At 44.8% G+C, this 26257-nt stretch overlaps 1 protein-coding gene across 5 annotated transcripts in view; it reads left to right on the forward strand.

Annotated features, from left to right (window-relative positions):
* Window positions 1-26257, forward strand: part of Rai14 (retinoic acid induced 14) — a 161319-nt gene that overhangs the window by 102282 nt on the left and 32780 nt on the right. For all 5 annotated transcript variants that reach the window (XM_057789855.1, XM_057789853.1, XM_057789852.1 and 2 more), the window contains 2 exons: window positions 6890-7020; window positions 24142-24230. In XM_057789855.1, the coding sequence (XP_057645838.1) occupies window positions 6890-7020; window positions 24142-24230 (220 nt within the window). The remainder of the gene's footprint in view (window positions 1-6889; window positions 7021-24141; window positions 24231-26257) is intronic.

Raw genomic sequence — 26257 nt, forward strand, 5'->3', positions numbered from 1 at the left:
TCAATGGGCTGCAAAGATTTCTGACCTCATAGAATTATTGTTGGTATTAAATCCTAATGTAGTGAAGTTCCTAATGGAACATACTTTTTTAAAGGTGGTAATAGTATCTTCTCTGGGTGTTCATAGAACTTCTTTCATAGCCCCTCTCTAGAAACGTGACAGCCATTAAGTGTGGTTCTGCCCTCAAAGCCTGGAGGCTCTTTTGAGGGACAAGATTGTTTGTTCCCATCTCTTTATTCCCAGGCCTAAACATAGTTTTAGTACCTTAGCTTCATCTCTCCATCACAATATGACCACGGTTAATAAATTTTCTCTATGGAGGGTAAAATCGGCTCTCCTGTTTCTAGGCTTATTTCAGTCTCAATGAGTCTAACATCACACACTGCATGGTCTATCTATCTATCTATCTATCTATCTATCTATCTTTCTATCTATCTATTTTTATTGGGATCAAAACCCAGTTCCAGGCAAGCACTTTTGCACTATGCTACAGTCTCTAATATATTTAAATGTTGTGTTTTAACATTGGTCAGGATAGCAGAGGGTAGATTATGGTAGGATAATGGATAATAGAACTATAATTGCTGCCTAAGGTAAAGGAGCAAATAGAGAAGGGATTCATCCACAGTGGCTTGTGATGCAGAAGGAAGGAAAAAAAGCTACTCAGTAACATCTGTTGCTGTGATGCACTACAGTGACAAAATAACTTAGGGGAGAGGGTTTCCGTGACCCCTAGTTCAGGCATACGGTACACCATTTCCGGGTACTGGCAGAGTTGGGAACTCGAAGCAGTCATATCCACAGTCAAGAGTGGAGAGTGAATCCATGCATATTTGCACTCTTAGCTCCTTTTCTCGATTTCTACACAGTCCAGCACCCACACCCAGGAAGTGATACCTCCCTGAAGAGTGGTATGTTGCAGTCTGTTGGCAGAATGCCCTGCCTGATCTTGGAAGGAGGTGTTTATAGTTATGTCCATAACATAGTGTACAGCATTAATATGGAAGGGCCTTGGGAATCGCAACATGGCTCAGTAAATGGAGGATGACAATTTGGGGGTGAGCAGCAGCCAAAGTTTGACCCCAGATGTGTGCATAATCTAAGACGAAATGTAGTGAGAACAAAACTCATCTCTAAACGGGAGTCGGCTGCTGCTCCAGAGTCGCTGAACACGCGAGAAGAGAAGGTGTTTGTGAAACTGCTGGGCTTCTTGCAGTAGGAGAAAAGTCAGATGTTTATATCACGAGGCACTAGTCATCTAGCCTTTCTAAAGAGAGCAGTCTTGTAAGGCTTTCCTTGAATCAGCTCCTGTCTACACTATCTACTGAGTGCATCTGCATCCTTTACCCTTGTACACACTATCTGCCGAATGCATCTGCATCCTTCACCCATGCCTACACCATCTGCCGAATGCATCTGCATCCTTCACCCATGCCTACACCATCTGCCGAATGCATCTGCATTCTTCACCCATGCCCAGACTGTCTTCCAAATACATCTGCATCCTTCACCCATGCCTACACCATCTGCCGAATGCATCTGCATTCTTCACCCATGCCCACACTGTCTTCCAAATGCATCTGCATCCTTTACCCATGTCTACACCATCTGCCGAATGCATCTCCATCCTTCACCCATGACTCCTCTCCATTGACCTGAGTATTACTCACTGCACAGTCTGGTTCATGATCTGGTACAAAAATGTACTTGCCCAACTGAGAGTTCTCCCTCCTTTCAATGGGGTTGGCTCTCTGTTTCACTCACTTCAGGTGACACCATCTCTTATTGTTGGCACACTTCTGGAAATGTTATAATTTATCTTTGCAGTTTTATAGACTGTATATTTTATAGTCAGTAAATGGTATGGTGCTCATGTAAAAGGAGCTAAATAAATATTTGTTGAATGAACAAATAGGACTTGTCTCTTTTCTGTGTAACAAACATCTGTAGCTTCTTCATTACTTTATATCTAGTAGGTAGACATTATTAACTACTGGCTGTTACAGTGACAGAGAAAGCTAGCTAGGGCCATGAAGCTTGCCTGTTTATTGTCCTCCTTTAAAGTTTTGAAGTACAAGCTTTTTTTTTTTTTATGTCTGTGTAGCATGAATCTGAAACATTCCTAGTACAAATACAATTTGCCTTCTACCTTTGCCTTGCTGATTGCATTGGCAAAATAGTCCATTCTTCGCCATAAACTAGAGGGGAAAATAAAACATTTCTAAACATAGTTTCTCAAATAGATTCTCCCTGATAGCTGCTCCAGGAAACCCCGTAGAACAAGTGCTATTTCAGTTTGCAGTGGTTTAGGCTTTAGGATCTTTCTCAATGACTCCAAGAAGCTTTTTTCTTCCTGGCTCTCTTCTGTGCCACTGGACTACTTTGCTTGGATTGGACTGATCTGTTTCAAAACTCAAGCCTGCCCGTTGGCCAGATGTCTGTGACCACTGAATTTCCACTGGTTTTTTTAGTTTTCCACGATTAAACCAAAATACAAGAAGATGATGCCATGTCTGACCAAGGGCAGATGTTGCGAGTTGCCAAAGCCCCAGCATCCATCGCCATGACATGCCATTTGCTCCCCTGGATGGAGACAGTCAGGGTTTTCGGGGGCCAAGCTTCAAGGGAAGAGTACTGAGCAAATAGGTGTCATTTGGAAGTGATTTGATAGCTGGGAGACGTACCAGCTAGCCACTGAAAATTTCACTTGTGATATATTAGCAGGAATGTCGGGAGCCCACATTGAGGGTGAGGTCTGCCTTTCCCACAGGCAGCCCTTCATAGCTGACACATTACACATGTCTCTGGAGTGTAACATATGGCTTCCTGAACTTGCAAATGTGGCCTCCTGCTCTGTTGAAATAATGTCTGTTTGAACAGTCTCCTGGAATAGTGAAGCTGCATTCAATAAAATAATTTCCTGTTCAGGAAGTTTTCTCTAGGGCCCTTTAAAATGTGATTTCTAAGGAACATAGTAGAAATTTTGCATTAAAGTGTTACCTGCCGCTATATCCATAATGCAATGTCAGGTGGTAGCTGTAGAAGCTGTTGTTTATTATGGATGTTAAAAGATTCACGGAGTGTTAGACGGGAATGGGACAGGTTGTCTAGTTCAAGAATAATAAGCTCAGTTTGATGGTATAGACCCTATGTCCCAGCCAGTCCATAGACTGGGGGAGGAGCCAACCCAAGATTAAGGCTGCCCTTGGCTACAGATCAAGTTCAAGGCCTGCCAGGGCAGCTCAGTGAGACCCTTTGAAACTACATGCATGTTTTGTGTGTATGTACATGAATCTAACAGCAGCTTCATTACCGAGTGGGTTAATGAATTTTCCAGATGATTAAGAACCAGGTTTTAGGAAGAGACTTGTCTTCAATAAATGGTATGGTAAACAGGTGGGAGTGTATCCATCCGTTCACCCTTGACCCAATGTCAGCTTAGCCAGAAGCAGACCCCAACAATGTTTTCGTTCTATATATGGGGGAGGGAAGGGAGAGGAGAAACATGATTTATTAGAGAAAACATACACGAATATATGGTTTAGCGGATACTTAACCAAGTGAGTGTCTATGGCACCACTAACCAGATTGCAAAGCAGACCAGGGCCACCGTGTAGGCCCATGCGTCCCTTTCTCACCAGCCACAGCCCCCCAACTCCTAACTTACATCCTGGCTTTTACTACAGCCTTGTCTTTGGTTTTATTGTATCCACTTCTACACGGTGTGGTTCTATTTCTTCTGAATTTTTCTTTATATGCGTACAGCATATAAAGTTGGGCTTTGCAGGTCAGTCTTGTTCTCTGATCATTTTCTGGTAATCATCTGTGCTCTTGAACCCCGTTGTGTTCGTTTGGTTGCCTTGCAGACTCCCCGTCTTTGTACTATTATCTCCTTACGTCATTTGTTAATTTGGTCTCTTCTGATCTGTTAACCCTGCACAGATCCCACGGACACATTGAAGATGCATCCCTGAGCGAAGGCCTAATGTCCGCTGAGTAGTGTTGGAACAGAGAATTTCTTTCTCTTTTTCCCATTCTATTCTTACTAAGGCCTTGTGGAGGACAGAATTGGTTTACATAAATTCCCTAGCTGGCCTTGGCAGAGACCAAATGTCTCTGAATGGGATCAGTGAGAATAGTTGCTGGACCTAAGAGACTCCTGGGAATCATCTCAAACCACTGGGTCAGAATCTTTAGAATGAGACCGAGAGTCTGCACACTCACCCGCCATCTGGGAGGTTCTTGTGAGGGAGAGACAGGCTCACCCGGTTGAATTTATGAGGTTTGGCATCTTAGTCATGAAGAAATTTGTGGAAAGTATCCATGCTTAAAAATCGTGGAAAACTGGCTTTGTGTGTGTGTGGAAGAGCTAAGGAAGTTGGTCTCATTTAGCCTGTAAATGTATTTTTAAAAGACTGAAACATGATTTAATTGTTTAAAAGAGAATGAATTTTATTATGACAGCGCAAATATTTGCTAAGTCAAGAGAGATTTAGATTAGTCAAGAGGGAGCACATACTGCGCATTCTCCAGGCACCAGGGATGCAAGAGAGAAAAGCTGCAGTTCAGTGCCTTCAGGGAACTAAGGTTTGGGCTAAAACGAACAAACCAGAACCCTCGAGCAAAAGCCAGGATGCCATATTTCATCTCGTCTAGACAGTAGGCTTCAGTGGAGCTGAGTAGGTGGCCCCCAAGGACACAGCAAAGCAGAGTAGCAGAGGGGTCACTAGGAAGGCCCTAGGCTCCTCCAGGGCCTAGTCAGCTTTAGACGTTGTCCTGTGTGTAGGTGGTGGATGGCAGAGTGCTCTAAGCCGCAGCTTCCATTGTTGTATTGTGACTTCAATAAAAAATACTTGCTCTCTCCGCCCGGTGGGCACGTGTTTATGCGAGCCAGATGTTTCAGAAGGCATTTGGTCTTAAACCTGAGCACCTCGTGGTATTGTTTTTTGTTTTGCTTTTAATTTTGTTAGCTTAACCCCAAACTGGGCCAAAAACTCTTAAAGTGATCAGTGTGGGGCTTGTCTTAAGGCTTGTCAGAGGAGAGGATTTTCACAGAAGAGTCGAGGAACAGACATTCTCCATGCATGGTGGTCTCTGAAAACCTTTCTTGATTCCAGAGTACAAACGACCTTCAATTGTCAGGAGAGAATGTCCCATTTCATCTTTTTATCTGGCTGATCCCATCTTTTGACTGAGATAACTTTTAAGGTTTCTTCTGGTGCTTGATTTCAATGTTGTGCCTCTTGGCGAAGGGGTAGGGGAAACAGGGATAAGGGTGGAAAAGAGGAATTTACTTCAAGATTCCTAAGAGAGGTGGCATCAGAATGCTTCTCGATTGTGCCCCCATGTTGTGCCAGACTCGGGAGATAATATATCAGGTGGTAGTGTGTGGAGCGGTGTCTGAGGAAGATGAAGTTTAGAAGAAGCAAGTAGGGGTCACCTTTCCACCTCTGCCTTTCTCAGTTTGCTCTGAAGTCTTCTTCCATTCAAACCCTGAAGGTCCCTGCTATGAATGAGCACCTATTCTTGCCCCCCTACGCATCATGAGCCACTGGGCAGCACTGAATGGCAATGCCAGTTCCTGAGCCTCCACATAGGAGACGCCAGCTTCTCTCCGCTTCATCTGCCTAGAGAGGCTCATGTCCTGCAGCCTGATTCAGAGTCAGTTCAGACCTCAGGCAAGTGCTGTTCCCCACCAGGCTGCATAGGAGGGAGCCCTTCCTTGCCGTGGCCTCTCCAGAGATCCACCTGGAACTCATTTAGGGAACCCTCATCATGGGATTTTTCTCTGAAGAGTGGAGTGCCTTAGAGGAAGCAGGCAGAAAAGCCTCTCATGTGGCCTCGCCTCGCTTAAATGCTTAAGTTTCATCCACTAAGATGTCACATTCTTATGATAGGCACGATCCAGTCTTCATTTAGTCAGTGCACATGAGGGGAGGATTTTACAGGGGACCAATCTATTCCCTTTCGGGGAAGTGTAGCCAGAGATCATTGACCCCAATATACTTAAGCAAGGCTTTATTTTGTTTGTTTGTTTCTAAAGCACACTTTGGGGGACATCACCTGCAATCTGTTTCTTCGTGTTACAGTTAAGTAGCACCTCTTAGACTGGTATTAAGAGCGGGTGCCGTGGCCATGCACTTCTGTCTTCTCTTCAATGGGACGCTTGGTTTGTCGTCAAGGTAATGCCTAATTTTTTGAGTACACTGTTGGGGTAGGAATGTGGAGGATGGTGGCCCAGACAGACTTCGATAAAATTCCAATTTGAGGTCATCATACAGAGCTGTGCTATTTCATATGGCACTCACTAGCAGTTTCTCAGAGTTTTAAGAATTTAGTCCCTCGGTGGCACTGGCTGTTTGGCGTGTAATAACTTGAGCAGAGACAACTTTTGTCCTGAGCGATACTTCATTGAGTTGGCAGTCTGGACAGCTACTTAAAACCTGCAGACAGCTCAGAGAATCAAGGACTGGTAAGTAGGCCAGAAGGAATAGCTTGTGTTTAAAGCCTTGGTAAACTTGACCTGCTTGCCGGTTTGGTTTGGTAGCACAGTGCTCTTGAGTGAACTGGGCACTAGGTCAAAGGCCTGCATTCTCAGGCCCCAGGTGTCAAGGTTAGCAAGCACTTAGCTAATGAGTAAACTGGCCCATCGTCCACAGCGCTTCACCTTCTGAAGGGGAGCTGAAGGGAGTGACCATACCTCAGAGTTTGCCGAGGCCTGGTAGTTCATTAAGCGGTTGGTGCTTTCTTTGGAGAAACCAGCCTTCTGGGGGTGTTCCCACCGTGAAGCTGAAGGCATTTGTGGAGCTGCTGGTTGGGAGTAGGGCTTGGTTTGACAGCGATGTGGCTGACGTCACTCACCCCTCTTCCTCAACCTTTTGCTCCACAGACCAATGAGTGGAACAAGAATGATGACCGCCTGCTGCAGGCTGTGGAGAATGGAGATGCTGAGAAGGTGGCCTCACTGCTGGGCAAGAAGGGGACCAGTGCCACCAAGCATGACACCGAGGGCAGGACCGCGTAAGAGAAAAGACTGGTTTTTACATACGAGTTGGTGTTAGGAGTTGGGGAGCATTTCAGTGGTAGAATGTCTGCGAAGCATATCCAAAGCCCAGGTTCCGTCTCCAACACTGTAAGAAACAAACAAAGAAATCCCTAAACATTGGCTCATTTAGGGCTTTCAACAAGGGCTCCAGAATCCCTAGCATATCAAGGGGAGTTGATCAATGTTTTGGGGGACTTGGAAAAATTACTGCTGAGCTCTTCCTAACCCTATGCTAAAACGTTTATGGGTTTGTTTCCTTTTCCATCCAAGTCCAAATTATACATTGGACTTTCCCTGGTGGCTGTGTTTTTTCCTGGACACAACCAACCAATGATTGCACCAGAGAACTAACAGTGCCACGATTGCGAGCCCATGGTAGATGGGAAATCGGTTCTCCCCTGGATGGGAAACAGCACAGCTTTCAAAGCTTACTTTGTGATTTGTTAAGCCACTCTTTAGCATAGGTGACTGCATGAGCATTCTAGTAAGACTTTGCTTTCTGTTGGTATGCACCAAATCCCTGCTTGCCATAATTAAAACCTTGTTGGCGGGGAGGGAGGAGCTTAGAGCTGTCTTTACTTTGGTAGTGGTATTGAAAACAGTGACTTTCAGACCACACAGGGTCATGTGGACTCTGTTATCTATGCATGACCTCCTTATCCTTGAGCCTCACTCTTTTTGTTCATGTTGCGACGGTATCCCTAGATATTCTGGAACTCACTATGTTGACCAGGCTGTCCTTGAACTCATAAATACATACCTGCCTCCTACTCCCAAGTGCTAGGATTAAAAGTGTGTGCCACCATGTCCAGCCAAGCCTTACTTTGGTGTCTTCAGAAGCAGCTGTGAGACAAGGCCTTGTGTGCCAATTGCTTCTGTCACTGGAGATCCCAGCAGCATGGGAAAGGAACTGTAGGTGTGGGGTTGTTGGCAGGTTTCTCCGGTTGGTGACTGGGGTGCTTGTCTGAGGATGTCTAGAAGTACTAGACTTATAGCGGAGTTGGCAGGCATGGCTTTCTGTCTGCTGTTCATTAAGTCCTGGTCCATTGCTGCCCCTGAGCTACGAAGGCAGAACCGCATAATTATAGCAGAGCCCATATGGGTCACAGAGCCCCAAGTACTCCTAGCCTGGCTCTTCGCATAAAACGTCCATTTTCCTTTGTGTTTAGGTAGAGCAAATGGGGTTTTTGTCCTTGCTCTCCTGTTCCTCAGAGGCGGAGTCTCTCCCTAGGGACCACGATGTGTTCACGGTTAGTTAATAAAGGTCCATGAGAGGATGGATGGCCCAGGGTTGTAGGTACCGTGTGTACAGAGAGAGCACAATTCTCACTAGTAGGAGACACTCGAGAAACATCTTTTCTTCCTCACTCCAGACCTGTGATTCTTAGTCCAGGGAGCTTCTGCCCTGGAATTGCCTAAGGTACTTGAAAAGGGTGTTCTGAGTCATGGCACCTTGGGAAGCCCGGGGAGCGAGTCTGTGCTTTTGTGCTGAGGTTTCTGGTGACAGACAGTGCCTTTTGTACCAGTCTACCACGGCCTCCCTGCAATTATTCCTTGTGTCCCCGTGTCTGCATAAGACAGCCTTTTATAGTTATCCCTGGGGAAGGCAAGGTAAGTGCTTATGACACTTTTGACCAAGGTACTACTCACTAAAAAGATGACAGAAAATTTAGATTAACAGCTTAGACACAGGCATGAAGAGTATATAGAATTTGCCCCTTCTATCCTATTTATTATGTATAGACTAGATGATGAAGATGACCGTACTCTAGTCTCTCTTCTCTATTATGGTAAAAAGCACATCACATAAAACTAGGTGTTTTAATGATTTTAAAATCTACAGTGCGGTTCCTCGAGCACTTTTCACAGTGCGGTTCATCATCTGTAAGAAAGCTCTGTGCCCGCTAGGCGGTCACCCCCAACCTCTCGCTGCCTTTCCCCGCTAGTTATTAGTGAGCTTACAATCTCTGTGCATTTGCCTCTTCTGAATATCCCATGTCAGTGGAGCATGTGTGTGTCCTCTGCCTCTACCTTCTTCACTTAATGTGTGCTCAGGGGCCATTCTTGTTTTGGTATGGCCAGTGTTCATTCTGTTCTCTTACAATGGCATTACTGTACACAGAAGCTGTACAGAAATCCCCGCCTCCATCTTACAGATGATAAAAGTGAGGCCTCTGCACCACGGCTCTCCCCGTCTTGCTCTAGGAAAGCAGCTCTTTTTTTTTTTTCTTAACAACCTTTATTTTAAAAGTTAGAAAAATTAATGGACCTCTTTTCCAGTGTGGGATTTTCCAGAAATCATAATCTGATTATGATCAGATTAACGCTTCTGTTAATGCTTCATTTTCCTGCTTGGGATACTTACTTAAGGACTGAAATGATTAACCAGTAACTATGTGAATTCGAGTTTCAAAGGCAACCATGGTGTTGAATCTTACCTGGCTTTATATTTCTAGGCTAACTCCGGTCGCAATAGTCACACTGAGGTGGGGCTGAGAGACCAGAGACCATTTTCCTTATCCCTTCACCACGCCGTAACAACGTAAACTTGTAAACTCGACCTTCCTGCTATCAGAGGAGTCCCACGTGGCATCCCTCCATCGCCTTGGCCTTCTCGCCCATAGGTGTTAATGCCTCTGTGCCGAGGTTCCCTGTGATCTGTGTACTCCTGGAAAATATGGTTCTCTCTGGTCTTTCTAGGTACATTTGGTTGGATAAACCCACGAACTGCAGTGTCCTAAGAATAGTTCAGAGTCTGTGACAGACCACGGCTGGTCTTGTCCCCTTTACTGCTGCTTTTGATTCCATCCGCCCAGCGGAACGTCTGTAGAAATGATTGGTGATCATTTGGTGGCATGTATGGGATGCTTCACTTTTCCCACTAAAGGATAAGGCCATATTGAACTAGAAAGTCATACCCCTGGCCATGCTCAGTCTCATTTCCTGCCTTTTCCTTCCATTCCTTGTACACAGGTCCATGAAAAATTGGCCTGCAGGATCCTTTTCTCGAGCACTTTTTAGGGAAGGGAATTTGCCTGTGAGGGCAGAGTTTGGACTTGGTGACTCAACGCCATCTCTCAGCCATGCCCCCATGTAAACCTTCTCTCCTTGTGTACCTCCTTTTCTTGTACGTCCCTACCTTAAGTAAAACTGTGCACCACTGCCCAAGTTCTGTGTCCAGTTACATTCTGTAGGGCTGACAGAACAGGGGTAGCAGAAATACTTCCACCATGAAAGGCCTTGCTTACCGAAGGACCTGAATCTCATGTGTGGTTCAGCTCCAGGAAGACAAGGGCCATATCGTTTTTGTTGTTTAGCCTTTCCCTGTGATCTGGGCACAAAAGAACCCTTTTCTGTGGATGCTGTGGAGAAAAAAAATAACCTCTTTTTGGCTGATAATGCTTCAGAGGTAAATAACTGAGGGGCGAATTAACGTGGGGCCCAGAGGAAATGGCAATTCCGAGGAAGTGTTACCACCTGCACCCATGTCAATAGAAAGGCACTCCGCTTGTACTATCCAGAGGACCAGCAAGCCCAAGAGTCCCAAGAATGTGTTGGTCCAAGTAGTCATTGCTCAGTCATTCTTCATAAACTGCCATAGCCTAGGACCAGATGGGTCACTTGGAAACGCCCAAGACTTTTTAGTTTCTTCCTGAAGATCCCCTGCCTTGGTAAAAGAAGAAGCCATCAGAAAATGTCTTCTTCTGCCACTGTTTACAGAGGGGATTTTAAAAAGTCAAAGCAGTTGAATGATGAGTTCATTTAGGGAAGATTGGGAGCAGGGTGCTGGCTCGGTCAGAGAGCGGAACAGAGCAGGGCCGGCAATTGCGGCGGCGGGCTGTGTTTATGGAGGTAGGCTTGAGTTTCCTCGGCCCCATCTGCTCCCTTTCCATGGGGGAGGTGAGGAAGTGGGAGGATTCCATACCCCGAAACCTTACCGTGGAAGAGTCTAATTGCTTCAAGATGGTTTCCCCTGTGTTGAATATGCCTTTAATTAAAGTGCTGTGTGTTTGTCTTGGGAACAACCAGACTAAATAAAATCACGGCTGGGACCATAGTATTTGAACCAAGTACTCACCAGGGCATATGTGTATAGACCTCAGAAAGGGCAGAGAGAGAGAGAGAAAGAGAGAGAGAGAGAGAGAGAGAGAGAGAGAGAGAGAGAGAGAGAGAGGAGAGTGAGAGAGAGAAGAAAGAGACTATGTGTGGGTAGTCCACATTTCAGAAACCTTATCTCTTTGGCCTTGAAAGCAGAAACTCTTGGAAGTATTTTTAGATGTCTGTGGAGCTGAAGTATAAAGTAGAGAAGTAGGTTTTGATCTCTGCAAGCCAGTACGATAAAGCACTTCTCTGACCTGTGGCCTTTTACCCTCTGCCTTGCTGTTTGCTCAGAATAGGGATGCGTTAGGTAGTTGGTACCAGCAGTTCCATCTTAGAAATCAAGTCATACCATGTGACCAGCCATCTCTAGCTCTTCTCACAAAGGACTTCTGAATATATTATATTCTGGGAGTGATGGTGCCCTCTGTCCCTCTCTGCATCGAACAGCTTCCCTTTGAAGGTTGGTCTTAGGTCGTGATAGGTACTTGAGCTCTAGATTTTATGGACTAAGTCTTTCTCTCTTGAAACTGCTCTAGAAATTGGAGCCCAGGTTTTGATGTCCTTTATCCCCTCACTCATAGCTTTCTGCTTTCTGCTGATACTTGCTAGGTCTTAAACTATACACATATGCAATGCATATTTTGAGTCTTACAATATTTTACTTATTTTTTGTATGTATGACTGTGTAGGTAAAGTTTTTTGTCCTGCCAGCCTGCTCCCAAAGAACCACACAGAGACTTAAATATTAATTATAAATGTTCAGCCAATATCTTAGGCTTATTTTTAGCTAGCTCTTATAACTTTAAACCATTTCTATTAATCTATGTACTGTCCTGAGGCCCTTTATCTTGTCTGTGAACTTCCCACGTTGCTTCTCCACATCTGGCTGGCAACTCCCCATGACTCCCTTGAATGCTGCCTTTTTCCCCAGCATTCTCTCTACCCCAAAAAACCTGCCTAGCTCTCGGCCGATCAGCCTTTTTATTAACAATGAGAGCAACACATCTTCACAGTGTTCAGAAGGATTATTCCACAGTGTGGGTGTTTTACTGCATGTGTGTATATGTACCATGTACATGCTTTGTGCCCACGGAGGTCAGAAGAGGGCATCAGACCGCTGGAACTGGGGTTATAGCTGGTGTGAGCCACCACGTGGACGCTGGGAATGGAACCTGGGACCTCTGCAAGAGCAGCGAGTGCTCTTCACCCCTGCATCATAACTTCAGCCCTGCATCAATTTTTAGAGGTGAATGAATTCTTTTGGGGCCTCACTGACCCCAGGCCAATGGTTATCCCCTTGATTTTCATTAGACGGTGAAAGGCATTGAATGGTAGAAAGTGTGTCACTGCGGGTGGGCTTTGGGATTTCAGAAGATGCACACCATTTTACGTGCTTCTGTGTTTGGCTCAAGATGTGAACTCTCAGTTGCTGCTCCAGGTGCCATGTCTGTCGGCTGACCTCTTCCTGCACTCCACTGTCATGTCTGAGACCCTGGAGATGTAGGCCCAGATTAGCTCTTTCTTCTACAGTTGCCTTGGTCATGATGTTTTATCACAATAGAAGAGTAACTAGGGTGGAAATTAGAAATTAGTCCCAGAAAGTAGACTGTGTGACAGACCTGAGGACCATGCAGGTTTGTGATTTTTTTGTTTGTTTGTTTTTATTTATTTATCTATTTTGGTTTGGTTTTGGGTTTTTTTTTTTTTTTTTTGGATGAATGTGGAAAAATGTGTGATTTTAGACTAGAAAAGCAGTTGAACACTAAACAGAACTCAGTGAGCCATCTAAGTAGGAGCCTGGAAGTCAGTGGTACTGGGGTTTACATGACTGTGGAGGCCCAGGCCAAGGGGTTCCAGAGGGGAGCAGTGTTAGCCACTGGGCTAGAGACTGTTCTTGTGAACTTCAGCAAAGAATCTGGCTGCTTTCTACTCTCATCCTAAGAACTTGCCTGAGGCTAAATGAAAAAGGAATAGACTAATTTCTTTGGAAGAGGATGTTTCAAGGCAGCTTCATATTGACTCTTTTAAGTGGTTATTAGTGACACTTGTGTGCTGTAGGTCTACAATGAAGAAGAGCAAAAGAAGTAAAAAATACACAGGGCATAGAGGAAAAGGAGACGATCAAGCTGGATGTCGCTGCCAACTCTTAGTCTATGACAGACGCTGCAATTGTTAAAAATTAGCACCATTAAGGAGAGGCCAAATCTGCGTAAGCATAGTGGGAAGGTTGCTAAGCTAAGCTTCTAGTGCGTAAAAGGAAAAGAAACTTTCTGTCCCTAGAAAAGAAGAGCAACAAATGCTGTGCAAATGTGATTCAAGGGGGCCTGGGCTCCATGTTGGTGGTCAAACTTGGCAGTGTCATCCAAAAAAAATGCTGACTTTAGAGTCACGAAGGATACAAGAGTAAAGGGCTCATGGGCTTTTCCTTCTTGGGTGCTTTTCTGTTTCCCTGATAAAACACTATTACCAAGGGAACTTACACAAGAGTTTGGTTGGAGCTTATGATTCTAGATGGATAAAATACCATTGCATCGGCCGGGCAGTGGTGGCGCACGCCTTTAATCCCAGCACTCGGGAGGCAGAGGCAGGCAGATCTCTGGGAGTTCGAGGCCAGCCTGGTCTACAAGAGCTAGTTCCAGGACAGGAACCAAAAGCTACGGAGAAACCCTGTCTCGAAAAATTAAAAAAAAAAAAAAAATACCATTGCATCATGGTGAGGGAACAGTAGGCATGGTGCTAGAGCCGCAACTGAAAGCTCACATATTGATCCACAGACGGGAAGCAGAGAGCACACTGGGAAATTCCAAGCTTGCCCCAGTGCTCTGCTTCCTTCAGCAAAACCAAGCTCCCTAAGCTTTCCCAAACAGCATCACCAGCAGGGGACCAAATGGTCCAATGCATGAGAACACAGGGGCCACCTCATTTAAACCACCATAGAATACAAACACACTCTGGATAGGGAGGGTGAATCACCATGGATGATTCAGATGGTCCAATTAGTGAAACCTCAATCAAGACACGCCACAGTGGGAGCAACATCTCAGCCAGGCTTCCCAATGAGCATTGCATCTTGACAAGTTGCAGGTGGGCTGAAAAACCCAGCATTGGGGGGAGGTTTGTTTTTTTTTTTTTTTTTTTTTGTGTATGCACAGACACATACTTTTTAGTATATAGTGCTTGTGTTACAAGTTAGGTTGATTTTTGTCCTCTGGTAGATCATCATGTCAGAGTTACACTCTAAGAAAATGTACATTGCAGCAGAATGCCAACTTATTGAAAAACTGTGCTGTAAATGGGAGAGATAATCAGAAGGGATGGACTATGACTAGAATAGATTTAGAATCTAGGAACTACTAGTGGAAATATTGTTTTAAAGCTGTTTGCAGAGTCCAGTTAAGCAAACAGTTGTCCTACCTGTGATCCAACACCTGGGTGACGGCAGCAGGGGGGTGACTGCAAGGCGTGGCCAGCTTAGTGTAAGTCACAAGACCTTGTCCCAAAACAGAAGTAAGTGGAATAAGTATGCCAAGTGAAGAATTTTAAAGATGGCAGTATGTGATTGTTGCCTGACTGTCTGGCTGACCTCCTCCTCCTCCTCCTGGTTGGCTAGGACCGAAGCTACCACCAATGCGGGGTCACAGAGATCCTGGGAAACTTGGTCACTCTGGTAGAGAGCAGAGCAGGGGACTGGGGGTGGAGCTGTTGAGCACACAGTCAATGACCTGCCCTCAGTCACTCACAAGAGAGAGGGCGTCTGGAGCGGGAGGTTCTCACGCTGCGCAGCAACTAGGCAGTTCAAAGGTCAGTGCGATCAGTGCAAGTGCCTATCCTTTACACATGCGCATCCTCCTGCCAGCCTCCCGGAAAACCCATCCCACCGAGTTAGTGTCTCAAGACTCTCGTGCATCCCCTCTTGCTTGTAACCTCCACAAAGTCCCAAAGTGGCTGCATTTATCTTGTTTCATTACCAAACTGCCAGGGTCAGAGCCGACTGAGGGATTATTTGTTGAGCTGCTGGGCACAAGGTTTCCCCCTTTGTCACCCATTTATCCCAGTTCATTTGTCAATCCCTGTCCAGCGTTCCTCACGTCCCTTTCTTCTAAAGGTCTCACTTATCCCGGGACATCAAAGAATTAACTCAGAAGCCCAGAAATTCTGGAATCAATACACATTACCTGCTCTTCTTTCTAGCACAGAGTCTGAGATGTGTTACGTTCGGAGTGTGGATTTCTTCTCTCCCCCTTCTCAGACCCCAGGGCCTGACATGTGCCTAGCAAAGGTTGTGTCCTTCAGCTATAGGGGTTCTTAGCTTTAGAAAAGTCATCTTCCATTTCTGTCACCACACCTCCTAACCCCTTCCCTGGGAGAACCCAGCCCAGAAATATTAGTGCTGACTGTATTTGATGTCAATCCTGGGCACGTAGGACCGCTTATCACCAGGCAGTGGTGTTGCCTTCAATCTCAGCAAAAGTCATCATATTCGTTACTTTCCTTGTTTCTGCGACAAAATAGCCAATAGAAACAAGGGTAGAAGATTTTGTCGCCTCAGTTTGCCACGGTGGGAAGTGTGCTGCGGGCTGGGCTCTGGCTCCATCAGTGCCAGTGGGAGCAGCAGAGACCCCCCTTTACCCCACCACAGACTGGGAACCAGAGGACACGGGCAGGAACAAGGAAAGTATAAAACCCCATAATGGTTTCCATCTACCAGCCAGGCCTTCCCTTTCCTATATGGTGTACCTAGACCCTGACTCCAACAGAAAAGCATTAGAGCAATGAATTCCCATTCTGGTCTTCTTGGCATGTCCTAGCTTCTTTGAACCCCAGTAACTTTGAGCATGAAGATGTTAGTGTCCCTTTCTACACCTGGTAATACTTGGAATCTGGCTTATATGCAGCTAGGGCGGGTAGGGACTGGGGAATGGTTGTCTCTGCTGAGTGTGGGCTCTTTAATCTGTTGGTTCCAGAGGCAGGGGAGATGTTAAAGTCTCGCGGAGACTACACAGGTAAAAGGCAGCAGAGTTCCATTTGAGTAAGATTTTCTGTGAATGAGCATGCCTGAGAAGTCTTTTTTCTGAAAGTAGCCTTGAGAATGTCTTCCCTTCTACTCCCGGAAGAATTATGTTTACTCTTTAGAAACTGGAACTTGCCAAACTGAAACTCGGGGCCTTTGAATAGCGGCTCAAGTCTCCTTCTGATGAATAACCTTGGGAAATATCTCATCCTGGTCCCAAGGTATTGGTTTCAGGGAAGTTTGCACAACTCACTGAGTACTTTTGTAGGAAAGGGAATCTCCATTGCTGGCCCTTCGCTTCAGGGCTACATCCCTAGCCCAGCATCCCTAAGCCACCCCAGGGACATGCCCATGTTTGCTTTTGGCCAAATGCTTCCAGTTTTTGGTTTAAAGTTTGGTTTTTTTGTTTTGTTTTGTTTTTGTTTTTGTTTTTGTTTTAAGAGCAACACAATCAGTGAGATAGAATCCATAGCATGTACCTTGTTTTGCATGGTGATTGAGCAAACAATTTTCAGCATGGTAGTGGAGGACAAGTCCCCCAAGATGCAATGCCAGGTTTAGATCTTGGTTCTGCTGCTTATCCTCAGACTTTGGACAAGGTATTAAATCCCTATATGCCTCAGTTTCCTCTTCTGTATATTGAAAACCAGTAGTTTATTATAGAATTACTGCTGGTATAGTGTTTCTGTAGATTATCTGCTATCGTTGATGGTGGCGTCATACAGTTGCTTTAAACTAAAGATCAGCAACCACCGTGTATCAATAAAATGAATGCCAGTGTGCTACCCAGACCTCTAGCTCCTCACCAGGCCACCCCCCACTGTCCTATACTCAGGCTGCTCAGTTGCTGCTTGAGGCTAGGGACATCACCCATGAAGTGACTTTCTCTTCAGGGGATGGGGACAGGGGTGGGGAATGAGAAAGAAAAAGTCTTAAGAGAGAAGTAGAACTGGTGGAGACTACAAGCTTGGGATTGGTCCAAGTGTCAAAAGCAGAAACATCTCAAGAATCAAAGCGTGTCTCGGGATGAAAGCGGCTTCATGTAAATCGTGCGGCTGCTTGTTTGTGTCTTTTGGTTACATCTCTGTTGAGGGCTGGCCCGAGCCTTATAGCAGAGCTAAACATGCCCTGTGACAACAAAACCTGACACCGGAGGGATCCCTTTTTTGTGGGACATAGCTATAAAATGGGTTTTAAGGTTAAGAGAGTATGTTTTTAAAGACTAGTGAGACAAAGCGTATCGTGGCAGAACGTAACGATGTGGGGTTTTCAGTTTGCCCTCCATTTAGGCCAGTGCGTTTTTACTGTAGGTGTATGGGAGCTGTTCTTGGGATCTAGTGCAGGAAGCTTTGAACTCAGTGGAATCTGGGGTCTTGTTAGGGCTGTAGAGCTTCCACTTCTTTACCTCCACCATCCTTCTTCCCTCCCTCCCTCCCTCCCTCCCTCCCTCCCTCCCTCCCTCCCTCCCGCTCTCCCTCCATTCCTCCCTTCTTCCCTTCCTGCCTTCCTTCTTTGAGATTTTATTTGTATGAGTGTCGCTGTCTGAATGTATGTGCACCACATATTGCAAAGCTAAGAGAGGCCACAAGAGGGCATCAGCTCCCTGGGATGGAATTACAGATGGTTGTGACCTATCATGTGGGTGCTGGGAGTTGAACCTGGTCCTCTTTAAGAGCAGCTGATGCTCTTAATTGCTGAGCCTTCTCTCCAGTTCCCAGAACTTGCATTTCTAGGACATCTTGGTCCATGAACCATGCTGTGAGTAAGCAAGACTTAGGTTACTAAGGTGCTGCCCCTTCAGCTCTAGGGAGCCACTCTGCGTAAACCTGAGCAATGACCAGTAGCTTTCTCCGGGGACCTGCATTAGAGGAGTAGATAAAAGGTTCTTCAAGCCTTCCTGCCGCCACTGAATTCTTGAACTACCTAAATAAAACTGTAAGGAAACAGTCTTTCTCAAACTGTGTAGACTTTTTAATGGCAGTTCTAGTTTTTAGGAGAAGTCAACAGCTTAGATAAAAACAGAACCGAAGGGAGTTCTTGTTTGCATTCAGTCTCTTCTAGTCCTCAAAGGGGAGAGTTCAGCTGTTAGAAAACTGAGCTACTTCAGAGGGTTCATCAAGGAAGACCCAAGTGAAAGGCTGGAAGTCAGTTCCTAACACTGATACTGGACAGCCTGCAACTCCATCTCTGGGGGCCCCATGCCCTCTTCTGCACTGGGTGGGCACCCTGTGCACATGGCATGTACACACAGACATGTACCATACATAAAGAATTTTTAAAATAAATATAACTTTTGCCTCTGTAAGTTTTGCGCTGTAATAAAAATTCTGTTTAAATAAAAAAGGGGGACTCCCTGCCTTCTGTCAGAAATACGTAATAGGGAGTAGCTTTAGAGGACTAGAAGTGTCTCAGAGACGTAAATACATCTGTCTGAGCAACCCCATCACTGTGTAAACTTGCAGGCTTGTGAGCATACACACGCACACACACACACACACACACACACATATATATGTATATATATATATATATATACACATGTATACTCTACATTTATAGTAGCATTAACAGTACTTTAAAAGTAGAAACAACCAACATATACATCAAGTTATAAGTTGAAAAGCAAAGCACTATGTTCATGAACTATTTAAGCCATGAGATACTGATAATCCATGCATGTATCTTGACAACATGCTAAATGAAGTCAGATCCAGTGGACCACATAGTGTATGGTCCCATCTCTAGGAAATGTTCACACAGTGGGGGGAATTACACTGGTGATTATTTTATTTTATTTTTAAGGACTGGGAGAACAGGACAATGAGCGCCTCTTCATCTGGAGATTTTGTCGACAATATGGAGGTAGAGAGTGGGCATTATTACTTGAATATAGAGCCTTACACATTAGTGTTTTGATCCCCAGCTAGCGGTGCTGTTTGGGAGAGGGTGGGGTCTGGCTGGAGGAAGTAGGGCGCTGGCAGTGGACTTTTGAAGGGTCTCCCTCATCCCTGTCCCTTCTCTCCACTTCCTGACCACCATGGTGGTAGCTCTCTACCCCACTGTGCCATCCTCACCACGATGAACTGAAACATCTTTCCTAGGTCAGGGATTTTAGTCGTAGTGACAATAAGTCTGACTGGCACAGTGAAGCTAGTCACACACACACACACACACACACACACACCTTTGTGACTATGCTAAAAACAAGCATCTTATAATGACTTTATAGTATGTAGATTGTATCTCAGTAAAATGTGAAAACGTGCTTATTTTATTTCTTCAGTCTTTGATAAAACGTATGTTGATCTAAAGGCTTAGGACAGCACTTTTAAACCCAGGAAGGACTTGTATTTTGAGATAGGAGCTGTCTTGTGATGTCTGGGATTCTTAGCAGTTATCTCTGTCTTCTGCACATTAGCTGGGGTCCCTCTTCTCCCCCTTCCCTATTAGTAACCAGAACTGTCTCTGAATGTTGTAAAATTCCCACCCCACCTCCGTGTGTGTCTGTCTCTCTCTGTCTGTGTGTGTGTGTGTGTGTGTGTGTGATAGGTACAGAATGTTCCTTTAATCTGGGTAACCTTTAGAGTCATACTAAAAGCTGCATTTCATAAGAAGGGAATTTGTTTTATTCTCTATTTCTCAGGGCTCAGAACAGTATTTGACATATGGATACTATATATTGTAGTAAATATGTCAGTGGGTGAATTTAACTATAGTAGCACCAGTATTTAAAAAGCATACAAGTATAGTACTGTTAAAAGTATCTCATTCTGGAGGTAGCACATTCTCACACCCATCAGCATCGTCAGGAGAGCATGTTAAAAAGAGAGTTTGTGTGCAGGTTTTAGGTAATTTACTGCTTTGGTTCGCACTCATCCCAATCTGCAAAACTTTATTTACAGGTAGATGCTTTACGTTATAGCCAGGATTCTATAACGTAGGACAATAGGGACATCAGCGATTAGGTGGGGACCTGCGCCACTCTTCATTCTTGTTCCTATGGTTACTGCACAGGTGCGTGCCTGCCTGGGCCGTCTATACAGGAGCTGGTCCCTGTCCACCCTAGACCGCCCCCCTCTGAAAGTGCCCACACAGGAGCGGAAACATGCTCCCTGTCGGCTACAGATCAAAGCTTTGTCACCTATGAGTCTTGCTTTTCCACCCAGTGGAACCCAGTGTTCCCGGCTTGAGGGTCATGTTCAAGTCGGCTCTGCTTCTGGTTCACAGAGGCTACAGTTAATGTCTCGCTGCTGCCAAGTGCTGCTCTGGGGATTGTCACTTTTCTGAAAGGTGCCAGAACATAAGTAGCTCAAGTGTGAGCCTTCGACAAGGCTGATGTCGAGCGGGTCTCTGGGGCCTGAGAATGTCTACTACTTTGTTCCGAGCTTCCAATCTGGAAATGCATGCGGCTTTTATCTCCTGCCCCCTCCATCTTCCCTGGCAAAGCAGTGGTAGCAGATAAAGATTCTGAGCGCTGCATTTCTTTCATGAAGCGACATGTCACAGTCTCTGCCCTGTCTTGTGTCCATGAGGCTGGAATAACTGGTGGCGTTTGTCGGGGTGTGCTTACTCCTTATCAGTGCTTTCACACAAAAATTCTGTTATTTCTGACAGGACAGCTAACAGGTGGGCAGATTGGACACAGGCCATGATAGCTCTCCTCTGTGCCACAGACCCCAGACCACGAGCCCAGGGCAGATCTAGAGGGACAGAGGGGCTCAGCGTTGTGTACTGTCCCCTGGGAGCAGGGTTATGTACTGGTTTGTTCAGTTTTGCTCCAAGATCCCCAGGATGCACGCTCTGTGGGTGGGAACGAAGATGCTGAGGGAGCTCCTTCCCTCTCAGATTAAATGAATTTAAAAACTCGGGGCAAAGAAACCTGGCTCATCCCTTTCCTGTCAGTATGTGGGCCTGTCTATATGTGCCTGCTCTGACTTAAAAATTAAAGCAGCAGTTTCTGAGTGGCTGTAAGATACAGAAACACCCAGAAATGAGTCTTTTTGAGATGTACCTTGAAATGATGACTTGTTTGATTTTCAATCACATGGACTAAGAATGGCTTTACTAGCTAAAAGTGTGATTCTGTGGTGAAGTGTAACAATGTGGGTATGAGTTTCTGTCCTTGCAGTGAGCTGTTTCTAATTATTTGTAATTTTGGTATTCTGTTAAGAGCAGTAAATATTGAAGCTTTTTGTAAAATACAGAGTGAATTGGGGGGGGGATGTCTATTATTCTCTTTTACTAAGCAGGGTGCAAACGTTCTGCAGGAGAATTGTTAGAAAGTCCCCAAACTACAGGGGAAAGCAATCACCTTAACTCTAAATTATAATCCAAAGTCTGATGGATGTGATAGAGCCCAACAAATCACATTCATAACCAAGCTGTATTAAAATGTAGTCCGTGAATCCTTTACTGATTGGCTCCGCCAGCCATCAAAGATGTCAGTTTAGGTTTATATCAGGAGTTTTCCTGTAAAACCAATGTCTGAGGAGTTTCTGTTGTGGAATTGGAAGCCGAGCCTATCTTCTCAACACTTTATTTCTTCCTTATAATGATCATGACCTGTCAAGTAACAGTTTGAGGCTCTGTGATCTAAGTCATCCAGTGACTTTTATGTCGGGCTTATTTGGCTGTATGCATCAATGAAATAGCACTGATTTCAGATTAGTCTGCAGTTTAAATCCCCCATGATACCGTATGCAATACTGCCACGCATGGAGAGCCCAAAGGACAGCTTCAGAGGGGCTGTAGAACTGGCTGACTCTGTTGTGTTCCTTGGGTTGTATAAAGTAAATTAGGGCATCTTCTGTTCACAAAAGCTCAGCCAAATGTATAATTATATGCCATTGTCTTTACACGTGTTATCCTTTAATGAAAAGTTGGTGCGCAAACCCTGGGTGTTGAACACAAATGTACCACCAGCTCTTGAAAAACTGAGTCAACAAGGTCATGAGTGAGGCTAGCGTATGCTGTGTAGCATGCCTCTGCCTCAAACAAACAAACAACAATAAACACATCAGCGTGTGTGTGTGTGTGTGTGTGTGTGTGTGTGTGTAACAAACACTGTTCATAGTTTGGGTGTAATTAGAGTGATTTCCATTCTCTTGTCTCAACACTTGAAATTTTGATGTTCTCTGGTCATAGAAGATATAGCAAAGTGAACATCCCATAGCCATAGAAAAAAAGGCAGCTATTAAACAGCTCATTAATCATGTCTTAGCAATCTATCAATCTAGGGACATAGTTGTCAGTGGCTCTGAAAGTAGAGTTCAGTACTAAGGCAGATGTGTGGACTCCAAATCCTCAAGCCTAGTTAATTATATTACACATACCAGTTCTGTGTCTGGGCCACATTCAGCAGACTCTACCACGGCTAGTTAAAATAGAAGGCTTCCATTTCAGGGTAAATTGATAGAATTAAGCACCCTAGGCAGTCCTGAACAAATGAGGGAGGCCTTCGAGGCAGATACATAGGCAGAATCACCAAGAGTCTGCTTATGTGGCGACCACATTTCCAAATTAGTAAATTTTTACTAAGATGTCAGTAACTTACAGAGTGAACTCTGATGGTCAAGAGATTGTATATAGGTCGTGTTATTGAAACAATGTGACTGGGACTAGATGGGCTTTGACCTTTGCAGTGGTGGGAATTGAGGCTCAAGAGAAGCTGAATGCACTTTGCCCAAACATAAATAATCAGCTGTTGTTTTCCAGATGATGATTTACTGTCAGACCCGATGTATCCCCCTTTGATGGATCTGCCCTTTTGTTGCACTTGGCTGTAAGGAGAAGTCTGCAGCCGCACGATTGGGTTCAAATTATCCAGATCTTGGGTTGAACCCTTGACTGTGACTCCAGGCTCTGATGGCTCTGCAAACCATACAAGCACTATGTGGGCATTAACCCAGAGGCAGTCCTGCAATAGGAAGCATCCCAAGGACACGCCTCTCAAACAGCTGAGGCTGAGGAGGTCATCACCCCATGTTGGAGACCATCTCTGCTTTTGGTCCTGACTGCATAGGGAAGTTATCTATCACCTCCTTCAGCCTGAAGAAGTGCCTCTTTCTGGGACCTGCACAAATGGGTAGAATGGTATTTGTTAGTCCTTTTAACGGCATTCTAAAGATGGTGGACATAGCATTTAGTCTTAAGTGTCCCTGAGTTCTAGAGCCCAGTTGGGGACTTTGTTGTTGTTGGCACCTGTTATTCTTGCCATCAACTACAAATATAAACCTCTCCTTAAAAGGGTATTATAGGGATGGACAGATGGAGATGGTGAAAGTGGATACATAGATATAAAGATCTAAAAGTGGAAGGTGTTGGACACATACTAGACACTCAGCAAATGTTTCCTTTGACTTTTGTTACTCACCTATGAAACAGCAGCGTACTTGGCTTGTTCGAGAACCAACCACTGTGTGACTTAGTAGAATGTATTATTTAAGAAAGTTGCTTTCATTTGCAAGCAGTGGATAGAAGGGAAAAAGGCGATGACTTTCTACTTAGAATCTCAGCCCGGGGTGGAGAAAGAGACAGATAAGTGGTAAATCCCACTTTTCAAAGAGCCTTGTCTTTGAGTTGAAAGGCCTAGGATTAAGTTCCTGCTACATCAATTCATAAAAGATGACAGTGATTGGCAGGGGGTATGTAGCTCAGTGGTAATACATCATTCTGGATTCAAGCTCCAGTACCGAGGAAAAGTGTAAATGAGCAAACAATCAGACCCTTCCCGAGTCTCTGGTCTTCACTGTGAGGTTGACAGTGATGCCCACTTTAGTCTTGGAGGGTTACCATGGAGTTCAGATGAGAGACCTAGTCTTCACCGTGAGGTTAATAACGATGCCCGCTTGTGATGCCCACTTGGGTCTTGGCGTGTTGCCATGGAGCTCAGATGAGAGACTGTGCGTGGTGAAGTAAAGCTTTGTTGGAGATGAATACTGAGATGATGACTCCTAAGGATTTGTGTTTCCTTCTCTCTTTGTAGTTTCCACCTTGCTGCCGCAAAAGGACACGTGGAATGTCTCAAGGTCATGGTTACGCATGGTGTGGATGTGACTGCCCAAGATACTTCCGGTATGTGGTTTTGAAGCTCTTAAATCAACAAACCAGTGTGAGGATAGGTGTCACAAAGGTGGAAAATATTCACTGTGAACGATGGAGTATGCAGACAAGCCAGGAACAGAAAAAAAAATTCAGTAACGAAACTTCATTGTTTGCCTCTGTTAGTATGTTCATCTTCGGTGCGTCTAGCCAACTGAAAACTGTATGCTTCTCTTCCTCTAATACAGCTCTTTATATTATTTTCTAGGACTGTATGTATAGATCAATGTCTCCTAATTCTTGACGTTATGTAAACTGATAAGTGTGGTGAATTACTGGTAATGTATTTCACAGCTAGCTTAGAGTACGGACAGAAGGATGGCTTCCTCTTGACCCTGGCTGTAGTGCAGTGCCTGCAGAGTCATCTGGGACCAGGAAGAGATGAAAGAAGGAGGGGAAAGAAAGAATAAATAGTACAAAGAGAGGGGGGAAGGAGAGAGAATATTACTTGTTGCGACGGTTAATGTTGTCGGCGTGGCAAAATTTAGAATTGATTGCCTGAAAGACTGAAACTAGGCATGTGTATGATGCCTAGTCTTGACATGTTAAGGAGGAAGAACCAACCAGTGTACCGTTCCCTAGACGGGATCATGGACCGAGTAAGAGTGGAGAGAGCGAGCTGGGCACTGATGTACATGCATCCATTGCTATGTGGACATATGCAGATGGCTACTTCAGGCTCTTGCTGCTGTGACTTTCCTTCCGGCAGAGACTGGAACCTGGAACTGTGAGCCAGATGAACCTTTCTCCCTTAAGCTGCTTTTGCTGGGTTGTTTTATGGTTGTTAACACAGGGATGTTTCCTAAAAGCCTCTCGGGTGATTCTAATGTGAAGCCGGTGCCGGCAAAGTATTAGCAAGGCGAATGCAAGGAAAAGCAGGATAGCCTGAGTTTGTAGCCCTGTTCTCCAGCAGCGGGCCCCTGGGTCTTTGGCCTAGGATTTGTTCTCTGTCCGCCATGTGGAAAGGTTCAAGCTGATGACTTCATTTGTCTGATGCATTTGAAAATCTTTGGCCCCTAAAAGGTTTACATTAGTTTTTACTGGGATATAAAATTGGTATAATTGCAGTCTTCGTCTAGGCCGCTCACAAAGCTATACTGAATTCCTTCTACTCCCTCCCCTAATGGCCTCTTCAGAGCAGCCATCTCGGGGATCAGCCAGGTGTCATACGGCTATTCTTACCCACAGTAAAGTTGAAAACGTAATGTTTCCGGATGGTTTTCAAAGTCCGAGGCATGTTTGACTTTTCTTTTTCCTATTTTTGAAGTAATTTAGTAGTTGGAAATCTTGATACTTTGAGAATAGTTGTGGGTGTTTGTTTTCTGGGGAAGTAAATAGGGATTAAGTCAGGATAATGTTTCAAAATGATATAGCTATTTTGGAGAAAATTCGAAGTCCCAATGATTTTTCACATAGAATTAAAAAAAAAAAGTGTATGAGGAAGGTCAGTTAGTAGAAGGATAAATGACTTCCTGAACGTGACTGTTTTGAGGAGAAAATGGCATCTTTAATCTCAGGACCCAGCTCTTTTGTTTATTTTAAAGCACACTGTCAGTATTTTTAAAGTTATCCCACATCATCTAGTGCAAATGTGAGTGAGCAGCATGCCTCCAGTAACATCAGCGAGGGGGTTTACTCTCGAAGAAAACTGCAGTGTTAAGAACTAGGCTAGAGTGAATGGACCCGCTGTCCTGTGCTTCTGTTATTCCATCGTGGCCAAACATCACGTGTCATCTCTCCTCACATTAAAGAGAGAAATAAGCTCCTTTAATAAATGTTCATGATAGGAAAGTACAAAAATATGTGACGAGAATAACCATTGCTTCTACTCCTACAAGAAGGAAGAAATAGTGTGTTCCTTCAAACAAACAACAGCAAAAACATGCTCTCCCTAACACTTCTGATTATCTCAAATTACATTATAGAATTCTGTCCTGCCTTTTGTGGGTGTGGGGTGTGTATTCCTATTCATGTTGGCAAGTGTACTTGTGTGTGTGTGT

The sequence above is a fragment of the Chionomys nivalis genome, chromosome 15 (genome assembly GCF_950005125.1).
Source record: "Chionomys nivalis chromosome 15, mChiNiv1.1, whole genome shotgun sequence".
NCBI classification, from domain to species: Eukaryota; Metazoa; Chordata; class Mammalia; order Rodentia; family Cricetidae; genus Chionomys; species Chionomys nivalis.